General features: G+C 38.5%; 1 protein-coding gene across 4 annotated transcripts; it reads left to right on the top strand.

The window, feature by feature from the left end:
- The first annotated feature begins 666 nt into the window (after positions 1–666).
- Positions 667–23,625, top strand: LOC136223005 (serine/threonine-protein kinase TOUSLED). Of its 4 annotated transcripts, none has more exons than XM_066010757.1 (16): positions 667–1,211; positions 2,424–2,513; positions 2,826–3,038; positions 4,250–4,300; positions 4,413–4,520; positions 4,594–4,638; positions 6,966–7,078; positions 7,717–7,783; positions 13,701–13,767; positions 14,506–14,603; positions 14,736–14,915; positions 15,079–15,289; positions 15,378–15,642; positions 21,602–21,656; positions 21,891–22,052; positions 23,202–23,625. In XM_066010757.1, exons 1-16 carry the CDS (start codon positions 966–968, stop codon positions 23,295–23,297), a joined length of 2,067 nt encoding a protein of 688 aa, XP_065866829.1. In that variant the 5' UTR covers positions 667–965; the 3' UTR covers positions 23,298–23,625. The 4 variants fall into 4 exon arrangements, with proteins under 4 accessions (XP_065866829.1, XP_065866828.1, XP_065866832.1 ...); XM_066010756.1 differs by having other exon boundaries at positions 2,823–3,038; XM_066010760.1 differs by lacking the exon at positions 4,250–4,300.
- Positions 23,626–24,449: the final 824 nt, after the last annotated feature.

Genomic DNA, 24,449 nt, shown 5'->3' with positions numbered 1-24,449 from the left:
GTTACTTGAAAATACAACAAACGAGACAAATGCAACAAATGTGATAAATGTCAGAAATTATAGAATAGTGTTGTATTACGAGATTTCAAACAAAATGCAAAGTTTCAATGTGATGTAGGGTTTCGAAATGCATAAAACTAAACTATTTTCATTTGAATTTGACATATACATCTTATACATCATCTTACACATATGATACATCATCTTACACATATGATATTGTAATGAAATTGAAATTGAAATGTAGGTAAAACTCATCAGATATATGCAAGTTTCTCTCGATTGTTATCTGAATTGTTGTAAAAAGTGAAAAAAAAAGAAAAGAAGGGAAGATGTCCCTATCATATAGGAAAGAGATGAGAAAGAGAAAAGTTAGGGTATTTTTGTCCGAATAAAGTAAAAGTATCCAAATTGATAAGAAGTGTGAGAACTATAGTAAATATGTAAATCCGCTTTACAGATTTGTAATGAACCCTCTATTCAATTGGAGTAGACCCTTGATTCAATTTATATGACCTTCCCAAAACCCAACTAACCTAAAGACATTTTGACACATCCTTTTCTGTCAAGTACACGTAACATAAACACCAAAAAGCCTCTCTTTGTTGCTCATCTTTCTCTATTTCCTCTTCCCCAATTCTTTCCCCTCCCCTCCCCCCCCCCCCCCCCCACTCTTAGATTCTCTCTTTTGGGTTTACCAAATTTAAAAACCCTAAAAATTAATTTCCTTTCTCTAGTCTTGTTAACTTCTCTCCTCAGACTATAATATAGCACATTCAGTTTGTTTGATCATGCCTTCGGTTTTTAATAAACCCATAGTATATTCAGTTTTTATTAAAGGACCTGCATTTTAGGGTTTTTCTCCAATTGTGAAACTGATGTCTTTTCTATTTGTGGATTTTGAATCGACCTGAATGATCTGAGCTCATTTTTTTTCTATTGCTAAACAGTCTGGTTCTTGCACAATGTCTGATGATATACTAATACATTTCTCGTCAAACTCTTCAAATCAATCAGACCAGTCTTTACCCACCAAGATTGCCAAGCTCGAAGCTCGCATGGTGGGCAAGGCCTCCTCTGTTGCCTCGAACCCTGCCCAGTCGCAACAGCAGCAACAACAACCTACATGGTCTTCTGTCTCTTCCGCAGTGAAATTCGGGTCTTCCGGTGGCTTACCTGAGCAGATGAGTTCCAGTGATTCGGATGAGGATGTAAGCTCTTGTCTATCCTTTCATTTATATTTATGTCCGAGCAATGTGTTCACTGTATCGTGCTTTCAATTGATGATTTCACGAAGTGTTTGATTCTTACTGTTTCCGTATTTTGGACTTGAATATTATATACTAAATTGTTTAGTTCATTAGTGAAGTTTGGTAGGGTCTTGTGCATTTTGAACGGATCAAATTATTATAAGTAGCTTGTAATCTAAATCTTCGTCTATCCGCCTGCATTGCTAGACTTTTTCTTTTCTTCTGTTTGGAATTCATAATAGAATTCTCTGGGTTTGAATTTCAAGGGTTCCCAATATCTATCTCACATTGAATAACAATCTATCATTATTTGATCAGGAGACTTTTTTTTTATATACTTTCCAAGAAAGAGTATAAACCTGGGAGCCTTCCATAAGGGATACTGATACATTTTTCATACACTCTAATTGCATATTCATATAGGAATGCTGTTTCTACAGACAATTTTATAAGAGATAAGTAAAAAAAAGCTTGCTTCAGTGCTTTCATTTGATTCCGAAAATTGCCCCCGTGCAATAATATCTAAAACTTTCATTTACGAAAATTGATGCTGTATTCCAGGGCTGATAATGATGGTTTTTAAATAAAGTTGTCCTCCGCTCCACAGAAGGATTGTGAAATAAATGTACTACTTAAAGTAGTAGACGCTGGAAGAACTGCAGAAGTAAACCTTAATTTGGCAATAAGATTGCGCAACCGTGTACTTGTTTTATGTTTTGGAAATTTGATTGATTAGTTAGCTTCCATAGTTGGAAGAAATGGCATGTGAAATTTGTATGCTGTATGCGTTGTCCGATTTGGCAATAAGATCTCGCAACCGTGTACATCTTTATGTTTTGGAAATTTGATTGATTGGTTGGCTTCCATAGTTGGAAGAAATGGCATGTGAAATTTGTAAGCTGTATGCGTTGTCCAATTAAGAAATGTTGGACATGCAATTTCATAGGTCTTTTTACACGAGTGCATTTATGAGCGATGATTAATTACATTTTTGGAAGTCAATCTATGTGTTTATGAAATAAATCACTGCATTCTTTATTTTGCTGGAAAGTGGTAATTATTGTTGGTTGTTCTATTGGAAGGTGTTTGGATTATGTAAAACTTTTCCTCTGTGAACATCCATCAAGCAATCAAATTTTCTGATTTTGTTTACTTTTTGTTCTGCTTTGCCAGAATGGTGGGGAATTTCTTATACAAGCAAATACTCAGAAGCGTCAAAGAATACAAGACGATAAGAGTTCATCGGTTTTTGAACTTGTTGAGGTAGATTAACGATTGGTTATTGAAATTCATTGGAAATGATTACTGTTTTCCGTACCCATGACTTTTAAGGATCATTTCAACAACAACAACAAAGCCTTAGTCCCGAAATGATTCGGGGCCGGTCACTTGTTTGGCATATGATTGATTTAATACCTGAATTTTTATATCCTTATGTTGATATTTTCAGGCTTAGTGGTCTTACCTATATTTTTTAACTGCTTGCTTATATCTCTTTACCATAACTTCTCATTCTTTCGTTTTTTCAGAAGCTTAGTTGCAAGCTAATATTTATTTTATTTTATTTTAAAGAAGACAACCCATACAGTGACCGAGGGGAGGCAAAAAACTGGGGACCTCATGGAGAACAGGATCAATGCTGACACAAATAAGAGAAAACACGGGCGTGGTAGGGGGAATTCTGCTGCAGGTAGAGGTCGTGGCTCCAGAGGCAGTGATCACACAAGACCACAAATTTCTGCTGCAACAGCCTTAACTTCAAATGGTCTTGAGAACTCAAACCATAAGGTATGCTTTTCCTAGCACATGAATCTGCTAATTTGTATTTGTCTGTTCATTGCAATTGTTGCCATTGGCTCATCACAATATCAGGTCTTTTTCCCAATATGATACTTTACTAAAGGATATGGGGTTATTCCTTTTTTAGACTGAAGTCAATTTACGGTATAAGATAATATGTCCTTTAAATCCTTTTGTATTTATATGGTTTGGTGCCTTAAAATATGTCAGCAAGGAGTCATATTAAACAATGTTCAGGTTTTGCTGCTGGTCTAGAGTTCCTGTTCTTTTTGCATGCCATATTCTCTTCTGAGAAATGGGAAGAAAGATCTTTACCGCCAATTTGCAAAAGATAGATAGCTGGAAATGGAAATGTTATTAAAGAATGATATGTGAAAGGTCCTTAAAATAATGTGTTGGGCCTTTATAGGGTTTCAAATAAAACACCCAAATTGTTTGGAAAACAAGTTGTAGTCTTACTGTCTTAAGTTCTCAGACATATATTTTACATTAAAGTTCACAGCTTTCTTTTTCATCAACGCATACATGCTGAAAAGGACTTCTTCCAAGGTTGCTTCACAGACATTTCCTGTTTTATCTCGAAAATATGGTCTTATTGTAATATTAAGTGATTGCAGTGACTTCTAAATAAATTTTGAGATATATAAAGGGCGGCCCGGTCGCATTACGCGTCCCCGCTGAGCGAGGGTCCGGGGAGGGGTCCCACCACAAGGGTGTATTGGGGGCAAGCCTTCCCTTGCCAATTTAATTGGCAAGAGGCCGCTCCTAAGACTCGAACCCGTGACCTCAGGTCACACGGCAACAACGTTTTACCGTTGCGCCAAGGCTCGCCCTCCAAATTTTGAGATATATATAAAAAGAAAAAATGTGTATATGGCAACTTGATAGGCTTGTTTGTGTTGCGACTGGATTGGAGGTTATCTGTCATATTGTTGTGGTCAAACTGTGTATGCTTGAGCTGTCTCTTTCTGTAAATAGTTATTGTTTCTGGAGGAGATATAAATTAATTGACTGTTGGATTGAATTTATAGCACAGATCTGTAACATAGTTTGTTCGAACTCCTCTAAAAGGATACGGCGAAGTCTCCGGTTTATTTTTCATCTTCGTAGTCCGCGGACAGATGATGAAGAGCATAGGCAATAGGACTCTCTTTTTTAGAAATTATAATTATAATTTCTCATATATTATTATCTTACAGGATAATAGGCATAATGAGAAGTTACATATTGATGATCATAACTCAATGGAGGTATCAGTTTGGTGACTGACTTATTTAATTTGTTTTGCTCTTGCTTTACTCTGCGTAGAACATTGTTTTATATTCTACAACTCTAATCCATGTTCATTCTAATGTGAGTCAGGAAGAGGTTGTTGCTCTTAGGACAAAAGTTGCAGCACTAGAGGAGGAACTTCGTAAATCTCGTCAAGAAGGCTCTGATAAACAAGGACTCTGCAGTCAGTTGGAAAAGGTATAATGTTTCCATGACTCTATGACCTTTAGTTAATCTACTTTGATTTTTTAATCATATTTTGTTCATGTAGGAATTGAAGGAACTAAAAGATTATGAACAACAAATGAAGCCAAAGGTATGCTTTCTATGGGACGTGGGGTTAATGCATGCTTTAAGTTATGGTTATTAGATGGTTTCATGTTGAAGTTACCTCAAATCATGCATGGTTTTCTGTGTGCATAATTCTATTATTTTCCTCGTGGAAATTGGAAATGCATTTTACTGAATAGGTTGTGAAAGGATTGGGAAGGACTAAAGATTTATTGCTGTTTGCTACAAATAATTGGAAATGTTTTGATTTTTGAAGGGGTTGGGTGTTAAACTCCCCACCTGCATTTTCTATGGGCTCAGGGTACGGTGCACCTGCAGCCTCTGGCCTTCCTTTGTGAGGGGACGAATATTATGTTTTTCTTAGGATTTATTCTTCCTCCTCTCACCTATGTATAAAATTCTTTTAGGCATTTCATAAAACAACACGTGTCGAGTTTTAACTCATTGGCGACTTGGAATATCTATATAATTTCCCGGTACTTAACTCAAGAGTTATTATACAATACTCTACACTAAACCAGAGAAGTAAGGAAATTCAAATGAAAAGAGAAAGAGATATGTATGTCATATTTGAAGTTCTTTTTTGTAGCTCTCTAATTGCAGACCAAAAGAGAAAAGATAAAGGAAATTCTTGGCTTCTAAAATGTTCCAAATGTAACACTGTGTTGTATCAAAATCCAAGAAGGTAGCAAGGCTTTTGTTTCTAATCCTCTCTTGCTACTAATGCTCTCTTGCTATGCGATTTAATGGAAATATTTTTTGCTTAAATGAACTTTTCTTGAGCATTTCTGTTGGGTTAAGCACTAATTTTTCCATCAACTTTACTCTCAAGGTAAATATTACCCCTACAGAATTTAAAATTAATTTCTCTGTAATTATTTTTTTAAATAGAGACCAATTAAGCCCTTATTTAATGGTAAAACAATTTTTTGATCCTTGAATAAGGGCTCATCTGATTTTGAAAAGTTAGAAGGAAAATTGGACCTAAATTTTTCAGGAATATAATTGATCATGAGAGGAAAGTTTGGAAAACATTGATGCTAAAGTTTATTTTGTGTTTGTATGTTTTTATTCTGGTTTCGTTATCTATGAAAATCATGTGTATGTACTTTTACTTCACTTTTTTTACTAATCAAAATTATGTCATTTTATTTTGAGCTTATTTGGGGTAAAAAATCTCAAGTTTGTGATGGATCTTTCTTTGTTGAGTGGACTTGAGGATTTTTAATATTCAGTGTGATCATTTATTATTGGACACGAGTTGTGTCATTCATATATTCTTTGCTTTCCGAGTTTTGGTTTTTGTGGAGCACCCCCAAGGATTTGGTCCTGGCTCCGCCTTTCTTTGTACTAAGCTATATCCTTTTCAACATTTGTACATAGTTATCCTGATTGGTATAAGTTGGCATGCTATATATAGAAAATATAGTAAATAACATTAATTTTGCATATTCTGAATTATTAGTATTTACCAATTTACAGAATTTTGTAATATTTACCAATTTGCAGATATGTTGATATTTATACCAATATTAAATATCAAACACCAATTTTCATTTTAATAATAATATAGATATCATTTATATGTACCAGTACACAAATGTATAATTTTGTACTAAATATGTCCACATGATATATAATGATTTTTTCTCTCTTACTTTTTTCTGTTTTCCCCTTATCATTATATAAATTAATAATTACGTTGAAGATTGTTAGTCTTTCTTGTTTCTATTAGTTATTGTTGTTATTATCATTATTACTTGTTTTCTGGACTGGAGGGAATTCGTTTTTTTTTTTTGCCAATCTGGCTTCTACTCCACAAGAAATCAAAATTTGCAAGTATGATGCATGGGTTTCAAATTGCTAATTCTTCTGTGATAATTATGGGTGCAAGGTTATTAAATATGAGAACTAAACGAGCTCTGAAACTCAAGTAATAGGAAAGTGAATAGTGATACAATGAGTTTGAAAAATGAGTGAGTGTTGACAGTTCTTAGAACATACAACAACAACAACAACAACAACAACAAAGCCTTAGTCCGGAAATGATTCGGGGTCGGCTAACATGAACCATCACAGTTCTTAGAACATATAAATGAAAAAGTCAAAAACATTTTATGCGTTCAAAAAGTGAAAAGCTTGTAACGGCAACAAACATCTTTTTAATTGAATAATTTTGATATGTGGACTAAATTTAAGATTTGGTTGTAACGGCAATTAATGTTAATGCTTTGTGATCTTTCAAGAAAATATTGGCTACCAAGAAAGATTTTATTATCTGAAATGGTTCACACTTGGTTTATATTTTAAGACCAATTTTAAATTTTAAATTTTGACTTCTTTATGATGCAGAGAACAAAAATCATATCAGATCTTCTGATATCTGTCTCAAAAGCAGAGAGACAGGAAGCAAGGATGAAAGTTCGCCAGGATTCTTTAAGACTCGGCAATGTAGGTGTTATCAGGTGTGTCTCTTTGTTCTCACATGATTGACTCAAAAATACCGTTACTTTCCTTTGGGGAAAATAATGCTAAAAATTTCATAGGAACTGAAGTCTGTAAAATGCAGCCAACAAAACTGGGGTTATGGTCATGCTGTGTGTGTAAATTTAATTTCTTTTACTTTCTTGGATTCAACTGATATATGTTTCTCTGGCTTTACGTTGTGTTTGTTGTACTTGGTGCAAGAAGTGATTAAGTTGATGCAAGACTGGCAAAAATGATATTTTGGACCATGTACCTGGCTAAATTTTTGCTTTTGGCTCTTGAACTTTGATTTGGTGAGATTTAGCCCTTGAATTTTGATTTTTGTTCTTATGAACAAAATCATCACACTTGGCGTTCATGGGTATATACTTCACGGCTGATGACATGACATTCAAGTGTGATAAATTTTGTCTATTAAGGGCTACATTTTAACAAAAAACAAATTCATACTTCAGGAGCTAAATCTCACCAATTCAAACAGACAGTCTTCTCTTTTTCTTATTACCGTTCTTGTAATGGCACTATTCCTAACAGCTCTGAGTTGCTGAACTATATGGTTGCTGAATTTCTTTTGTTCAATAGTCTTTTCGTTGTTTTGTTGCTTATTGGGCTGCAGAGCGGGAACCATCATATCAGAGACATGGGAGGATGGACAAGTGCTAAAAGATCTAAATTCTCATCTCGTATGTTGTAGTCGAATCTCTCTCTCTCTCTTTCCTGAACCAATTGTCTGTTTTAAGCTCTATTTTTCTGTTCAAGTAACCATGTTTTGATGTATGCAGACTTATGAATATGCTATTGTAGTTGTACTTCTTAAATTGCAGAGCACTTTAAACACGTGTAACACAACTGCAATATATAAGACAACTCTGAATGTCCTGCCTGATTATGCCCTAGGCAAATTGCTTCACACAAAAACATCACTCTGAATTATTTTTTCTCTCATGCTGTGTTTGCAGATAATTAGTTTTCATATCAAAGTTCATGACCTATCCAATTTTTACTTCCACTTAATCATGGCTCTCATGATCAAATTCTGCACCATATCCTTGTGATCGATATCCTAATTAATTTTTCTTTTGCAACTATGTTTACCATTTCGTCTTCATATAAGAAATTTTATAGCTTTTTTCTGCATGTTTTTACCACTAACAAAGACTGTCAGAACTTTTCGTCCTTCCGTTTGCATCATATCTATACAGCCTGTCATATCCTGTTAAGAATGGGCTCTAATGATAAGAGAACAGAGAAATATGGCCAACACTAAGAGGAGTTGTATTATCAAAATTTCATTGGCAATGAAACTGTATATTACATTCAGTGAAGACAAAATAAGTAATTGCTAAAGCACTACCCAGGGACTGAGCCCCCAATCGCCTAGCCAAAAGATGGCGACCCAAAATAAGATAAACAATTCCTAATCCTAGAACATACCTGCTGCCCTTATTTAATAGCCCTCTGCACTAACAGACAAACTACCACAGACACCTAATCATCCTTCAATTTCCCTTTGTCACGTGAGTTCTTCTTCCTTTCATAAACCCTCCATATTTTGGGCCTATTACTAACAATGCCGCCCTGTTGATGAGCAGTCTTGTCCTCAAGAATGATACTGGGCTATTGAGCTCGGATGCTGAGTTTGTCCTCCCATGTGGCATTTTCTGCTCTCTTCCCGAACCATTTCACTAACCATTGATAATTTCCTCAGAACCTCTGGGTATCCTGCGGCTGGCTAGGACCTGTTCTGGTTGGAATGAGGTGGCCAACTCGACCTCAAACCCATCAGGCAGGGAACTCTCAACTGAATGTGGGGTTGCTGCCTTTTTTTAACATCGGAGCATGTAAAACCGGATGGATTTTGGAGTGGGAATGCAACTTCAGTTTGTAAGCAACTTGACCAATGCGACGAAGTATTTGAAAAGGCCCGTAAAAACGAGCTGCAAGCTTCTTGTTCACACTGCGCGCCACAAACTGCTGCTTGTGCGGGCAAAGCTTGAGGTAAACCCAATCCCCATTAGCGAAGGAGATATCACGGCGGGGTTTGTCCGCTTCCAACAAATGTAATTTCAGTTGATTAAGAGCTTCTTGGCGGTCACTGAGCTCACAAGTGATCCACTCAACTCGAATTTCTCCAGGAACATACTAAAGTGGCGTTGGAGGTTTTCTGCCATACATAATTTCAAAGGTAGTAGTGCCAGTGGAGTTGTGATAAGTGGTGTTGTACTAGAACTCGGCCCACAGTAGCCAAATGGACCAAGTACGTGGTTGCTCAATGGAGAAACACCTCAAGTAGGCTTCCAAGCATCTATTAACAACCTTCGTTTGTCTGTAGGTTTCGGGATGGTAAGCCGATGACATCTGTAACTTAGTCACCTTCATGAAAGAGTTCTTGCCAAAACTAGCTAATGAAAATTGGGTCCCTGTCACTAACTATGGCCTGAGGAATGCCATTGAGTCGGATGATTTCTTTGGCAAACACTTCAGCGATGGTTCTTGCTGAATAGGGGTGGCGTAATGGAATGAAGTGACTGTATTTGCTAAGTCGGTCCACCACTACAACTATAGTATCAAATCCCTTGGACAGTAGAAGACCCATAATGAAATCCATAGAGACATCATTCCACACTATCTCCGGAATTTGTAGCGGTAATAAGAGACCAGCTGGGGCTAAGGTCGATGCCTTGAAGCGTTGACAGATATCAAACTGCTGAACATAATCCTGGACAGCTTTACTCATCCCTACCCAATATATTTTAGGTACTAGCCTGCGATAAGTTCGATAAAATCAAGAATGACCCTTATCGGCGAGGAATGGAACTCGGCCAAAAGAGAGGGTAGGAGAGAAGAGGTAGTTGGTTACTAACCGATTATTGTAAAGGAGCACCCCTGATTTCAACTGATACCTAGGCCTAGAGTTAGGATTGGACAACCGGTCCTCTTTAATTTTTGAGGATCTGTGTCCAATGCCTTTTGGTTCTCGACATTCCACACAAAACCATCTTTCTTTGTTAAGTCCGTTAAAGGTTTAGCTATCTTCCCGTAGTCGGTAATAAACTTTCTGTAGTACTTGGTCAAACCCAAAAAAACCTCGAACTCCTTTCACTGATTTAGATGCTTTAGGTGCTGACCAACTCATCACGTTTTCAATTGCGTCTTTGGTGACAATATGCCCCAGGACTCAACACTCTGCTCGCCAAATGTGCACTTTTTAATGTTGGCAACATGATTTTCCAACAGAATTTGAAGTACTTCATGCACTTCTCAAGTAGAACTGAAAATCAGGATATCGTCGAAGAAGAACAAAACTGACCAGCGAAAGGCATAACTAGGTACTAGTAATGTCCGTTGTGAGTTCGAAATGCCATTTTCTCAACATCACCTTCTCTCATTAGAATTTGGTGGTACCCAACCTTGAGATCAATTTGGAAAAATATTGGGAACCCAATAACTCATCTAAGAGCTCATCGACGACGGGATCGGATATTTGTCTGGAATGGTTAGTTTGTTCAAGGCACGGTAGTCTACACAGCCTCCACGAGGCATCTTTGTTCTTCACGAGCAACACCAGGCTGGAGTATGAACTGCTACTGTTTTGGATCACTCCCTGTTGCAAGAGGTCTTGCACCCGTCTCTCTGTATGTCATCTTTGTGGGGATGACGATACAGGTAGGGACGAATGCAAACCGAACCGCTTCTAGGCAGCAGATTGAATTTGCGCCGCAGAGGTAGACCTGTAGGTTCTTGAAAAATCTAAGAGTTGGTCAAATTCGCCCCACTGACCATTAGTCAATTCTCCGGATTCGCTGACTCTCTTAGAGTTCTGAATCGATAGGGAATTATTTTCTCTTTCCAACCAAGCATTACCCTCTTTCTTCCCTTTTAACAGCTTCCTCCTTCGGTTCTGCCTCCAAGAGGACAATTTCTTCCCCGTTATTAACCTCCTCATCGTCGGCTAGAAAGAGGATACACAGTTTCCCCTCCGAGCAACAGTGTTGTGGGGAATATGGTTGCCCACAGTGTAAACACAGTCCCTTCCATCTCTGTTCATCTCAATCCTTCTGAGTGCTGTGCTTGGTACATCTGTTTCTCAAGGTTTGTTGAGCGACCGATGCAATCGAAGAGGGTCGTTGTGTAGTGTCGTTTCTGGAATTAGAGTAGTTAGTGCCTGAGTAATTAGGGCTGGAGTATTGATTGCTGGTTGTGGGCCTAGCCACTTATGAAATTCGCGGCCCATAGAAGAGCCTGCGCTAATATTGCTTCCCTTCCACGTGCTTGAGGTCACTTGGTTTTTAGCATTTCCCTCCTTAGACATCCAACTACTTCCTTTGAATCCACTGCCGCCGCCTTTCAACCTATCCTTTGACTGTTCCACTGTCCGAGCTAGACACATTGCGTCAAACGCTTGTTACTGGGTTGTGCATCATAACATCATCCTTGATGTTCTCTAAGCCCTTACACAAAGTATCCCACATATTGCAACTCCAGCTTCCTTGGGTCACTGAGGCGATTAATTCAAACTCTTCGATGCACTGTACTATTGTTCCGGTTTGCCGCAGCGCCACCAGTTCCATGTGGGGATTTTGCATCTCCAGGCTCCCAAAGAGTTGGAAAAGCTCTTCCTTGAAGATTTCCCAAGTCACTGCGGGTTCGGACTCAACTAGAATGGAGAATATGGGGAGCTTTACCCTCCTTTCGGCGAAATGATCATCTGTTATTTGATTCGGTGCAGAGCTGTTGGGCGTGTCCTGCCCCAGTTCCAGGTGTCTCCTTGTCAAAGGAGTTGCAGTTTGGCCGATTCTCACACCATCTCGAGTGCTGGTGGCTGAATCTTCCCTCCTTCTAGCACCACCCTGCGAAACTGAGAGCTTCCTCCATCTCTCGCTGTTTATCATGTTGCTTCATCCAGGTAGCACTCTGAACTTGAAATTCCTCAAAGGCAATCTGCATATTTGTTACATTTTGGGACTGAATACTGACTTGGTTTCCTATCCCTGTGAGCTGCTTCTCCACTCCTACTAGTCTTGCATCTGTCAAGAAAATGAATGAAGGAAGGAGCGGAGAAAGACTACAGAGGCATTCCGGGCCGACTACTATACAAGTCATGAGCGATAGCGAAGCCAAGCCGGATAGGCTTTTTTATGTCGAAAGCCCTAAAATTAGCTATCTTATAGCAGACAACTAATGCAAGCCTACTCAACTAATCTCATAAGTAAAGGCTTGTTCGCATCGCAACTAATAGAAAAAACAAGTACTAAACTAGACTAGTAGTTGAGTGCTCTGAGTCGAATTTTCCCTGGACCCTCGAATCCATGTCGCCGGTGGTTTTAGACATCCGGCAGGTCGGACCAAATTGTTAAGAATGTGCTCTAAGGATAAGAGAACACATAAATATGGCCAACACTAAGATGAGTTGTATTATCAAAATATCCATGGCAATGGAACAGTGTATTACATTCAGTGAAGACAAAAGAAGTAATGGCTAAACACTACCCAGGGACTGAGCCCCCAATCCAGCCAAAAGCTGGCGACCCAAAATAAGCTAAACCATTCCTAATCCCTAGAACACACCCTTATTTAATAGCCGCTCTGTACTAACAGACAAACTACCACAGACACCTAAGCATCCTTCATTTTCCCTTTGTCACGTGACTTCTTCCTTCCTTTCATAAACCCTCCATATTTTGGGCCTATTACTAACATATCCCCTCACAGTTCATCACTCCACTTTGAACTTAATGATTTGCAGGAGTTTCTGGGTTTTTAATTATAAGAATTGCATGATTATTTTTTCACAAAATTCACTTAATGTTATTTGCTATATCTCCAGATATTTGATAAGCGGTGATGTTTTACTTGGTTAATTATATTACTGGCACCTAAACTTTAATGAAGAAATTGTACAGCACCTTGAACATTTTTTTAGGACCCATATACACCGAAATATTTTCTTTTTCCTTTAAAAGAAAAACATTTATTTTTAGAACACCTTTTACTATTACTTTCTTACCTATTCGTCATAGGAATACATAAGTTCGTACACATTGATGATAGGAGACATCTAAAATTAAATGAGTTCTAGTATGCAATTTGTGTGAGGAATAGTCCTTCTCATTTCATATGAATCAAATTCCAGCAATATTGTTTGATGGACATTGTTTTGATGAGACTGGTGGCCAATGTAGATCAACTAAGAAGAGTGTTGTAGATATTTTTTATTTTGTTTTATTTTTTTGAAGAACAGCTTTTTCAGAATCAAACTAAAGATATAAGAAGCTAAGCATCCGTTGTAGGACTTCTTAGGAAGTAATTGTAAGGATATAGTACTAGTAATTCCTAACCTTGTTGGATAGAAGCTCCAAATATAATACTTAAATGAACCACTGGACTTGCTAGGATTCCAATTGAACTCGAGAAAATAAAATTTATGCTAATTGAGACCCACAAGACAAGAAACCTCCCTTACTGCCAAAATTACTTGATTGTCTCTGCACCATTCCATTTCTGTGAACATTACCTGCAAACCTTATTAATCTAATTTCCAACTTGAGTTCCCTTCTTATTTACGTCAGTAACATGTCCTTTATAATTTTGACTTTCAAGAGACAATTACTGGAAACAAAAGAGGCTGTTGAGCGTCAGCGGAAATCATTGAAGAAACGGCAACCTGGTAAGCATCACTCCTGTAGTTTTCAGCTATATCTTTTGTCTACTATTTCAATGTCTATTTGTCTCTGGAAGCTCTATTCAACGATATCCCCATCAAGTAGCTTTTGGTCTTTAGTCAATCAAGTATGAAAATTGTGATTCATATATTAGTGTGTGGCTCCGGTAAAGACATCTAATAACAGATTTGTTGTCCTCTGGATTATTTTTAAAGCATCCCACCTGTCATGGCTATGCTGATAAATGAAAAATTGTGTGCTGCCAAAAGTATTAATGGCATCCTTTTGTTTCCAAGTCTGCCAGGTGTTTGTTTACCTTTTTGCAGATTTATAATCACACATGACTCAAGTAGTCGTCCACTTAATGGATCTCAGTTGCTTTTGTCCCCAAGATTCTTTTATGTCATGTTTAGCTGCATGTTCCTGCAAACTTTAAAAAAATAGTTCTCATTGAGCTCTAGTGGGTTAAATAGAATGTTACTTTTAGTCTTCAACTTGTTACTTTTAATCTTCTAGCAGCAGCCTAAGAACTATTGGGTTTTTGTTCCTCTTCTATATAACTGGGGATTTTCTTGATATCATTGTTCTTTTACTAAAATTTTGTTACAGTGTTTTGTTGGAGATTTTTAAATTTATCCTCCTATTTCGCGTGTTCGCTCTCTTATTGATGTTTTTTGGATATAAAGTTTCTTTAGTAACTGGTTAAATAGAATGTTAAAAATAGCAGTGCTTTTGCTGTGCAGACAAGGGTGATGGGACAGATGCAGAATCAGGCTCACAAGAAGAAGAGTTTCTGTTTCAGGATGAGATTTTTAAATCTCGTTTATCAAGCATAAAGCGTGTAAGTTCATTACGATGTTCACATTGCCATTTTTTTCATATCCATGACATGATAAATCACATAATGGTCGGGATAGTTGATTGAATTTCACCTCTTCATGTGTGCCTTAAATTGAGCTATTGATCTCTATAGGAGGAAGAAATTATTTTGCGTGAGCGAGATCGGTATGAACTGGAAAAGGGACGGCTTATAAGAGAAATGAAACGAATAAGAGATGAGGATGGTTCCCGTTTCAATAATTTTCAGATTTTGAATCACCGATATGCTCTTCTAAACCTTCTTGGGAAAGGCGGATTTAGCGAAGTTTACAAGGTCAGAAAATCAAAAGTCATACTTCTTTTAACGAATGAAGCATTAACCGAAACTTGTTAACAAGGGAATTGAAATAGAAAAATTGTAGATATTCTTTTGCCAATATTGGCAATTGTAAATACATATCCTTTTGCAGTGATTTGAAGTAAGAAATTTCCAGCAGGCTTATGATCTGGTAGATCATAGATATGTTGCATGTAAGCTTCATGGTTTGAATGCACAATGGAGTGAGGATAAGAAGCAAAGTTACATAAGGCATGCTATTCGGGAGTACAATATTCACAAGACGTTAGTGCATAATCACATTGTTCGGCTCTGGGACATTTTTGAAATCGACCAGAATACCTTCTGCACCGTCTTAGAGTATTGTAGTGGTATGATATTCCCTGGAATAAATTATGTATCTGTTAATAATTATATTTAGGTGTTTTATAAATAAATTTGATGACTCTTCCTCCTCAGGAAAAGATCTCGATGCAGTTCTTAAAGCAACTCCTATATTGCCTGAAAGAGAAGCTCGGATCATAATTGTTCAGATTTTTCAAGGCCTTATCTACTTGAATAAACGATCTCAGAAGATTATCCATTACGATCTGAAGCCTGGGAATGTTCTTTTTGATGAGTTTGGTATTGCTAAAGTTACCGATTTTGGTCTGAGCAAGATAGTAGAGGATGATGTTGGATCTCAGGGTATGGAACTTACATCCCAAGGGGCTGGAACATATTGGTACGTGAAGTTGCAGCTTTTCATTTGTCATTTGCCTCAATATGAATGTTCTATGCCCTGTTTGAAGAAATTAAGCTGCTCAATTTATGTAGTGGATTGTTTCTTTATGTACTTCCACAGCGTATCTAAAAGAATATTGTAGTTTGCAAGGTTTACATGCACACAGAATGTCTGTCAAATATAACATTTTCTAACTTGAGCATGGCTTTAGTATGTGTCAGCAGCATATAAGATAGTTGCTACCTGGTGGTTGATTATGTATTTCTATGTCTGATCACTTAGAATTTGGGCTTAAAGTATAATATTGGTATTGATATTATATAACACAACATTTCATACAATGGTCTCTTTACATTTCATCAAAATGTGAACCTTCCAACTTTCAAGTTATCGAAACCAATTTGATTATCTTAGGTGTCCAATTAACTCTCTACTAAATGTCGTTGCCTGATTTTGATGCACCGGTTAGAAGGATTGAAAAGTGGCAAAGGGATGCAATGGTGAGGGGTAGGGGAAGGCCTAAGCAAACTTGGAAGAGGGTGATTGAGAGTGATATGAGTTTATTGGGCATCGAGGAAAATATGGTAGCGGATAGGATGAAGTGGAGGGAGAGAATTCATGTCGCTGACGCGACTTGATTTCACGGTTTTGTATGATGGTTCATGTTAGCCGACCCCAAATCATTTCGGGATCAAGGCTTTGTTGTTGTTGTTGTGTTTTTGGGACCTAATGGTTTGTAAATGGGTAGTTGAGAGTTCTACTTTCTGTTTTTGTTGCGTGTAAGTACATGGATGCAGCGGAGAAAATGGAAGGATAATTCATGATTACTCTGCCATGCATTTGATTTGCAAACATGTTATCAAGTATAAAAAAGGTGTTGCTTATAGATTTTAATTTTATTATTTTGTGATAAAGATAGGGAAGTTGGGCCTAGGCTTGAGAGTAATGATGAATAACTTCAACCCAACAAAAATAGACCCAAGGTTTGGCAAGTCTACACTAGGAGTCTAGAACGGTACCCAATGAATTGTTGAGCTGTCATGGGTTAGTATATATATCTGGGTAGTTTGTTGTTTAGGGTATGGAATATACATTTTGGCAATTTTGTTTTGTTCTGCCTTGGCAGAGGCTCTGCTCAGTTTTGGGTAGAGAGGGGATATTCCATTCCTCTGGGGGTTTGGGAATTGTTCTCAGTCCATTTGTATTTCTCATTAGTCATCCATCAATACCTATCCTCGGTAATAAAGCTCACTATTCCTATTTGTTAGAATTATTACTGTTTCAATCATACTCTTGCATATACTGTTTTATTGCTGTCATTCCTCCCATTATTTGGTCTGACCTGCCGGATTAGAAAGATGGGGAAGACGGACGAACAAACTCCATGATGAGAAGTTAGAAGGAATGTGGATTCAGCTAAAAGAGCTTAGTCAATCTGTTGCCAAAATACAACAGACCATGGTCGCTGAAAGCAAGTTAAATGAGCAATGGGAGGTAATGGTGGAATAGATATGTACCATGTTGGCCCGGTTAATCAACAAGCATGGCAAACGTCCTGATGATGTTTTTGGTTCCAGGAGCAACCTTTTACCGCACAGAAAGTGAAGCTGCTTTATTTCTTCGGTATTGATCCTAGAGTTATTAATGCTCCCTCATATGCGATTGACTCATGCTCAGGTGAGTATGGACGGACTCACTATTAATTGGTTTTCGATTCTCTTCGGTTCCAGTCCACGATTCAGTTGGGAAGAATTCAAAGACCAACTGTCGAATCGGTTCGTCGACGCTTCCCTGTATAGTGCCTCCGATGATCTTGCTTCTCTACAACAGACTGACTATATCGACATGTTTGAGATGATATGAGCTTAGTCCATAACCCAACCCTCCGATCAACATCTTGGACTCTTCATCCATGGCATGCAACGGAAGATTTGAACATGGGTCAGAATTATAAGGTCAGAATTATAAGAACCTGCGGCTAGGGATTTTGCGATGAGGATGGCAAGGGATGTCGAGGAAAAATTACAGTTGGGAGGTAGAGGAGGATGTACATTTAGTACGATAGGGAGAGATTCTAGGTGAGGCGCCTCCAGTCACGTGACTACTAATACCACGTGGACTGCGCAACCTTTTAAATATTTAGGTCAGGGGGACTACAACAACAACTGGGTTGGGCCACCCAATAAGAAAGGAATTGGCCCAGAATCCACTTCTTTGCACCGAAACCGCCATCTTCAAACAGACAACCACGGTCCCCAAATTCACAACAGAGGAACACGACATCTAAGTTTCAAAGAGATGGAAGAACGAAGGCGTAAGGGGCTTTGCTTCAGTGTAGGCTTGCCTATAGCCCCCAACATCGTTGCATAGATGGCCACCTGAAGCTCTTAATTTCGGTTGATGATGATTCAAAGCAGGATGGGGATCAAGAGAAATATGTTGATGATGTAGAAATTAACGAGGGCGAAGGAGTGCAGTTTTGGAGATGGGAGGACTGGTCGAAGAATAGAACTTCCGTTAAACATATGGGATATGTAATGTGAAATTGATGCCTTAGTCTTTGATCTAGGCAATTTGGACATGATTTTGGGAATCGCATGGCTAAGTACATCGGGAGAGGTAACTGATGATTGGAAACTCAAGAGAATGAGGTTACAGTATCGTGTCAACCGCATTGAGTTACAAGGTGATACATGCAACCAATCAGCGAGCATGGGAGTGTCTTTGCGAGTGTGGCTGGTAGGAGGAAGTATGGAAGTGCTATTGAGGCTTGCGGGCTCACCCAACGGTAGATACAAGGGCACCAGACAAGGATGCCAACTCTGGTTTCTCAGTTTAGTGATGTTTTTGAAGAACCAAAGGGGTTACCACCACAACAGCACCATGACCATGCAATTAATTTGATCTCGGGACATGGTCTTATTAGTGTGCGTCCTTACCAGTACCCACATGTTCAAAAGGAGGAGATTGAATCCTATATTGCTTGTGAGGAAGAAAGATTCTTCTTGGAGGCTATGTGTAGATCACAGAGCACTAAACAAGGTAACTATTCCGGATAAGTACCCTATTCTGGTGGTGGACGAATTGCTTGACGAATGGAAAGGATCACGATTCTATACCAAGATCGATATGAAATCAGGATTTTATCATATCCATATGCGAGAGGGAGACGAGGAAAAGACTGCTTTCCGCATTCACGACGGCCACTATAAATTCCTCGCCATTCCATTTGGGTTAACCAACGCCCCTTCTACCTTTCAGAGCATTATGAATGAGATCTTTCGTCCTTGGCTGCTCTGCTTTGTTCTTGTATTTTTTGACGATATACTCATCTATAGTGCTCTTGCCCCCAATACACCCTTGTGGTGGGACCCCTCCCCGGACCCTCGCTCAGCGGGGACGCGTAATGCGACCGGGCCGCCCCTTTTTATACTCATCTATAGTGCTACTTGGGATCTTCATTTGCAACATTTGGCCCTAATTCTACAAGTTTTGCAATCCCAGCATCTTAGGGCTAATAAAAAGAAATGTTTATTCGGCCAGTCTCAGATAGAGTAATTATGCCATATTATCTCATCAAATGGTGTGGCAATAGACCCCTCTCTAAAGTCAGTGCAGTTCAACAATGGAATGTTAGGGGAGTTGCGGGTCAGGGGTCAGTAAATTTATCATGGAGTATGGAAAGGTAGCACATCCCCTTACCGATCTAACCAAGAAGAACAACTTCCATTGGAACAGCGACGCTGCTACTGCTTTAGACGAACTGAAGATGAAACTTATTTCGGCTCCTGTGTTGGCGCTTCCGGATTTTTTTGCACCCCTTCCTCATATAGTGCGACGCTTCGGGAAAAGGTTTGGGTGCCATTTTGATGCAAGAAGGGAGGCAATTGCTTATTTTAGCCAGGTCTATCAGATTGTCCAAATCTGCCTACGAAAAGGAATTGATGGCATTGGCCATGGCAATTAACATTGGCACCCCTACTTAACCAGAAGAAGATTCATTGTGTGGACAGATAAACAAAGCCTTCACCATCTACTTTATCAACTGTAACCACGGTTGACTAACAAAATTGGCTAGTGAAACTCATGGGGTATCAGTTTGAAATTCATTAGAAAACGGGGCAAACTAATAAGGCAGCAGACGCCTTGTCTCGACAACACTCGATGGGTGACTATATTACTTTAATTTCATTCCGTTCTTGGCCCGAGGGAACTCAACTCGTAGAGGAAGCCCACAACAACGCTAAACTCAAAGCCATAGTCATTTTATTGCCTTGAAGCATCCCTATACAGCCAAAAGCATCACTGAAATCTTCGTTTGGGACATTGTTCGTTTACACGGCCTTTCTAAATCTATTATCAGTGATCGGGATCCAATATTTGTTAGTAAGTTCTGACAGGAGCTGTTTAAGTTACACGGGACTCGACTTTGACTTAGTTCAGCTTATCATCCTGAAACCGACGGCCAAACCGGAGTCACTAATCGTTGCCTTGAATCCTATCTCTAGTGTTTTACAGCAGATCATCCGAAGCTGTGGCCACTTGGCTAGCTTGGGCCGAATTCCGGTATAATTCCTCTTTTCACATCTTCATTGGCTCCATTCCATTTGAGGTGGTCTATGGTCACAGATCCCCCTCTATCTCCCAATTTATACCCGGTCAAATTCAGGTTGAGTCTGTCCGGCGTGAGTTGTTGGATCGTGATGAGGCTCTTTGCCAATTGAAACAACATTTGTGGCATTCACAGCAACAAATGAAACTCCAAGCTGATAAAATACGACGGGAGGTGCACCTTGAGATCGGGGATTGGGTATTTCTCAAACTCAGGCCCCATAGACAACAGTCTGTGGTTTGCCGAATCTGCCCCAAACTGTCTGCTCGTTTCTATGGCCCATTTCAGATCACGTCCAATATTGGCACAGTTGCGTATCACCTCCAACTTCCCGCATCCTCCAAAATTCATCCGGTCTTCCATGTTTATCTGTTAAAGAAGGCTGTTGGAAATCATGTTCTATCATCCGACCTACTCCTTGAACTTGAGTTAGATGAGGCTGACAAGGTTGCTCCGGAACGCGTCCTCGCTACTTGCATCATCCAGAAACATGGACGTTCCATTGTTCAGTGACTCATTCAGTGGAGTAATAAGGGAGCAGATGAGGCATCTTGGGAAGACGAGTTCACTATCCGTAGCGAGTTTCCACACTTCAGTCTTGAGGACAAGACTCTTTCTGAAGGGGGTGGTAGTGATAAAGATCCTGAAGTAGGGCCTAGGCTTGAGACTATTGTTGAATTGCTTCAGCCCAAGAAGGATAGACCCAAGGTTTGGCAAGTCTACACTAGGAGGCAGAAGGGTACCCCAATGAATTGTTGAGCTGTCGTGGGTTAGTATTAGTATATATATCTGGGTAGTTTGTTGTTTAGGGTAAGGAGTATACATTTTGGCAATTTTGTTGATAAAGATCCTGAAGTAGGGCCTAGGCTTGAGACTAATGATGAATTACTGAAGGATAGACCCAAGGTTTGGCAAGTCTACACTAGGAGACAGAAGGGTACCCCAATGAATTGTTGAGTTGTCGTGGGTTAGTATTAATATATATATCTGGGTAGTTTGTTGTTTAGGGTAAAGGAGTATACATTTTGGCAATTTTGTTTTGTTGGCAGACGCTCTGCTCAGTTTTGGGTAGAGAGGGGATATTCCATTCCTGTGGGGGCTTGGGAATTGTTGTCAGTCCATTTGTGTTTCTCATAGTCATCCATCAATACCTATCCTCAGTAATAAAGCTCACTATTCCTCATTCTATTTGTTTATTAGAAGTATTACTGTTTTAATCCTACTCTTGCATATACTGTTTTATTGCTGTCATTCTTCCCATTATTTTGTTTCAGTATTTTCTTCCTATTTTACCTTGTGATGCATCTTTTCTACTTACATTATACTTTTCTCCTCTTGTAAATGTAGGTACCTGCCGCCAGAATGTTTTGAGCTCAGTAAGACTCCACTAATATCATCGAAGGTCAGTGAGTGAATTCTTGCTACACCAAATTTTCTTGGAGGGAATACTAATCCCTGAATTTTCTGGCATCTTGCCGTTTTAAAATTGTTTTTCTTATCATTTTTATTTATTTTCTACGAGAATGCTCGAATGGTTGGTAGATTAGTTGCTGAAGCATTGTTATTCTGAGAGACCTTTATGACATTTATTCTTGTCTTTGCGTGACCAACTTTCTATCCTTATGAACGGAATCAGGTTGATGTTTGGTCAGCTGGAGTTCTATTTTACCAGATGCTCTTTGGTAGACGTCCTTTTGGGCATGATCAGACTCAAGAGCGAATATTACGGGAGGATACAATTATCAAAGCTCGCAGAGTAGAATTCCCTTCAAAACCTTCAGTCTCAAGTGAAGCAAAAGTGAGTCAGTCAGACATTAATTTTTGGTCATCATCATTATATATTTTACTAATCTAATGGAATTATACCATGTTGATATTAGAGCAGCTGGTTGAGAATGGGTTCTGTTGCATATAGAATTGTGTAACAAACCATGTAATACACTAGGAATACATGGGACAATGTAGATTAAGAGACTAAATTGATATATTTTACTTAAGAACAATACACATATATATACAAGGTTCTCCTTCAATCAAGGAGACATTGTAGGCCCATAGCAGCCTATAACAATGCTTTAGTTGACTTAGGCATGCTTACATTTATTACATTGACTTATTCTATAACAAATTGGAATCCTTTGTTGATTAAGAAAGTGCATTTACGTTGTCTTGGTCCCATTTTGAAACTGCATCTCTTGTAATTATGTTTATATTAAGTTTTTGATCCATGGAAATGAATCTCGTCCAAAAAGTATGCTGGAGGAAGCTTTCATAAAAAAGCGACTCTTTCACCATGGGATTTTCTTCCTAATGCTTGGTCAGAAATGAAACTTTTCTTTTGGCTTAAGAATGCAAGGAAAGGAAAATTAATGGCACTTTTACATGATCTGATTTTATTTTTTGTTGTTTTTTGGTGTGTGTGTGTTGTTCAAGAGTTTCATGGTCACCAATCAATACTTGTAGTTTACCTGCAAAATATCCTTGCTAGTTTGCTATCATATGCCAAGAAAGAGAAGGAAGCCCATTATTTTGCTTAGGACAGTTTAATATTAGCTATTTCCATCTTTATGGTATGGGATAAAAGGTCAAAATGAGCTTTAGATATCAATGTGGTCAAGTCAAATTAATCCAGCATCAGAAATTGGCCGTGTTATAAAAGATCACATCACGAGTGATATCATTTCTGGATTGATTCGACTAAAAGATACCAAGTTGTAGACTTGATTGATACTTGAATTATTTTGGGGCAAATTGATATTACAAGCCAAGTTGAATGGTCTAACCCTTTGTCTGTCCTTATGGTATGTGATGCATGACAGATATATAGTCATTTCACCTCATTTTTTATGTGTCCTACTTTTTGTTCCTTGATTGTAGATGTGGTCAATAAAAACATTAAGAAGAATTAGCAGTTGGTTGATAATAGCTTGATGTTTTTCGGTTGCAGGAATTTATTCGTCGATGTCTTACATACAACCAAAGTGAGAGACTGGACGTTCTAAGTATTGCTGTAGATCCATATCTTACATACTCAAAGAAGTAGTGTAGTGTACAAAGTCAGATATAAGATAACAAGGATTTGAGAAAGGCAGGAAGATAGTTTCCTTTTGCCAAAGTCGAAAAAGAAAAGGAATTTTTTGTATGATCAACATGGAATTTTTGTATAGGCTGTAAAGGTTTTGTAATTTTAATTTTCCCTGATTGATTTTTTCAGGGTAAATCCTTAGGCAGTTGCAGTTCCCTCAAATTTTTTTTTTTTTTTAAAAGAAAAGTTTGGTGTTTCTTGATCTTTTCAATTACTTGTGTGTTTTACAAAATGACCTGTATAGAGAAGTTATTATATTTCAACAAGGAAACTCAGTTGCTTCTGATTACATTTTCTTACATGCATCATCAGCTATGGTAAATAGATTAATGGCTTAATGCATCGGTGGCTTTCTCTATTTTTCCAAATTATCCGATTGGTCCTGATGGAGAAAAGCTGCCCAAAACAGTAATATAAACAATGAAACAGTAAATGGAATGAATGAACACAATAGATGATCCCAACAAGGAATCGTCTGTGCCCCTCCTCGGACCATCCTCTCTTTGTTAACATTGCTGTCCGCTTGAAAATTAGTCTTGTCTTCAAGATGGAAGCTCGGAAACTGGGATTTCATGGTGAGCTCATCTTTCCAAGTGGCTTCCTAGAAGCTGTGTTCCCCCACAGAATAAGCCATTGACTAATGGCCTCCCATCTCGTCAGATTTTTCTTTTCGCCATCACCTTCTTTGGTGTGATGGAGTCATCAAGTGATACTTCAAACCCTTCCGGCAACGCAGCCTCCACTACACGTGGTTTGTTGGCCGACTCTAACATAGATATGAGAAACATCAGATGAACTCTCGACGGGGCAGGAAGTATCAGCTCATAGGCCATGGGATCAATGCGACGTTTAATCTGCAAAGGACCATAAAAGCGAGCCGCAAACTTCTGATTCACTTTTGGAACTAACTATATGTCTTTATGGGGCCTCAATTTCAGAAATACCTAGTCTCCCTCTTCGAAAGATAAGTCCCGCTTGTATTTTTTAGCTCCCTACTTCATGGCTTCATGCGCCTTAGTTAAATTGAATTTCTATTGTTTCAAAACCTCCTTATGATCAGACAGCTCCTTAGCAACCCACTCCACCTTAGTTAAATTGAATTTCAATTGA

This window comes from Euphorbia lathyris, chromosome 3, assembly GCF_963576675.1.
Source record: "Euphorbia lathyris chromosome 3, ddEupLath1.1, whole genome shotgun sequence".
NCBI classification, from domain to species: Eukaryota; Viridiplantae; Streptophyta; class Magnoliopsida; order Malpighiales; family Euphorbiaceae; genus Euphorbia; species Euphorbia lathyris.
Note: the sequence above shows the minus strand (reverse complement) of the source record. Positions and strands in the feature narration are given on the sequence as shown.

Coding starts and splice junctions, on each gene's coding strand:
- LOC136223005 (XM_066010756.1), top strand. CDS start 966: ATGTCTGATGATATACTAATACATTTCTCGTCAAACTCTTCAAATCAA. Junction 1,212..2,423: donor CCAGTGATTCGGATGAGGAT/GTAAGCTCTTGT, acceptor CTGCTTTGCCAG/AATGGTGGGGAATTTCTTAT. Junction 7,784..13,700: donor AAGATCTAAATTCTCATCTC/GTATGTTGTAGT, acceptor TTGACTTTCAAG/AGACAATTACTGGAAACAAA.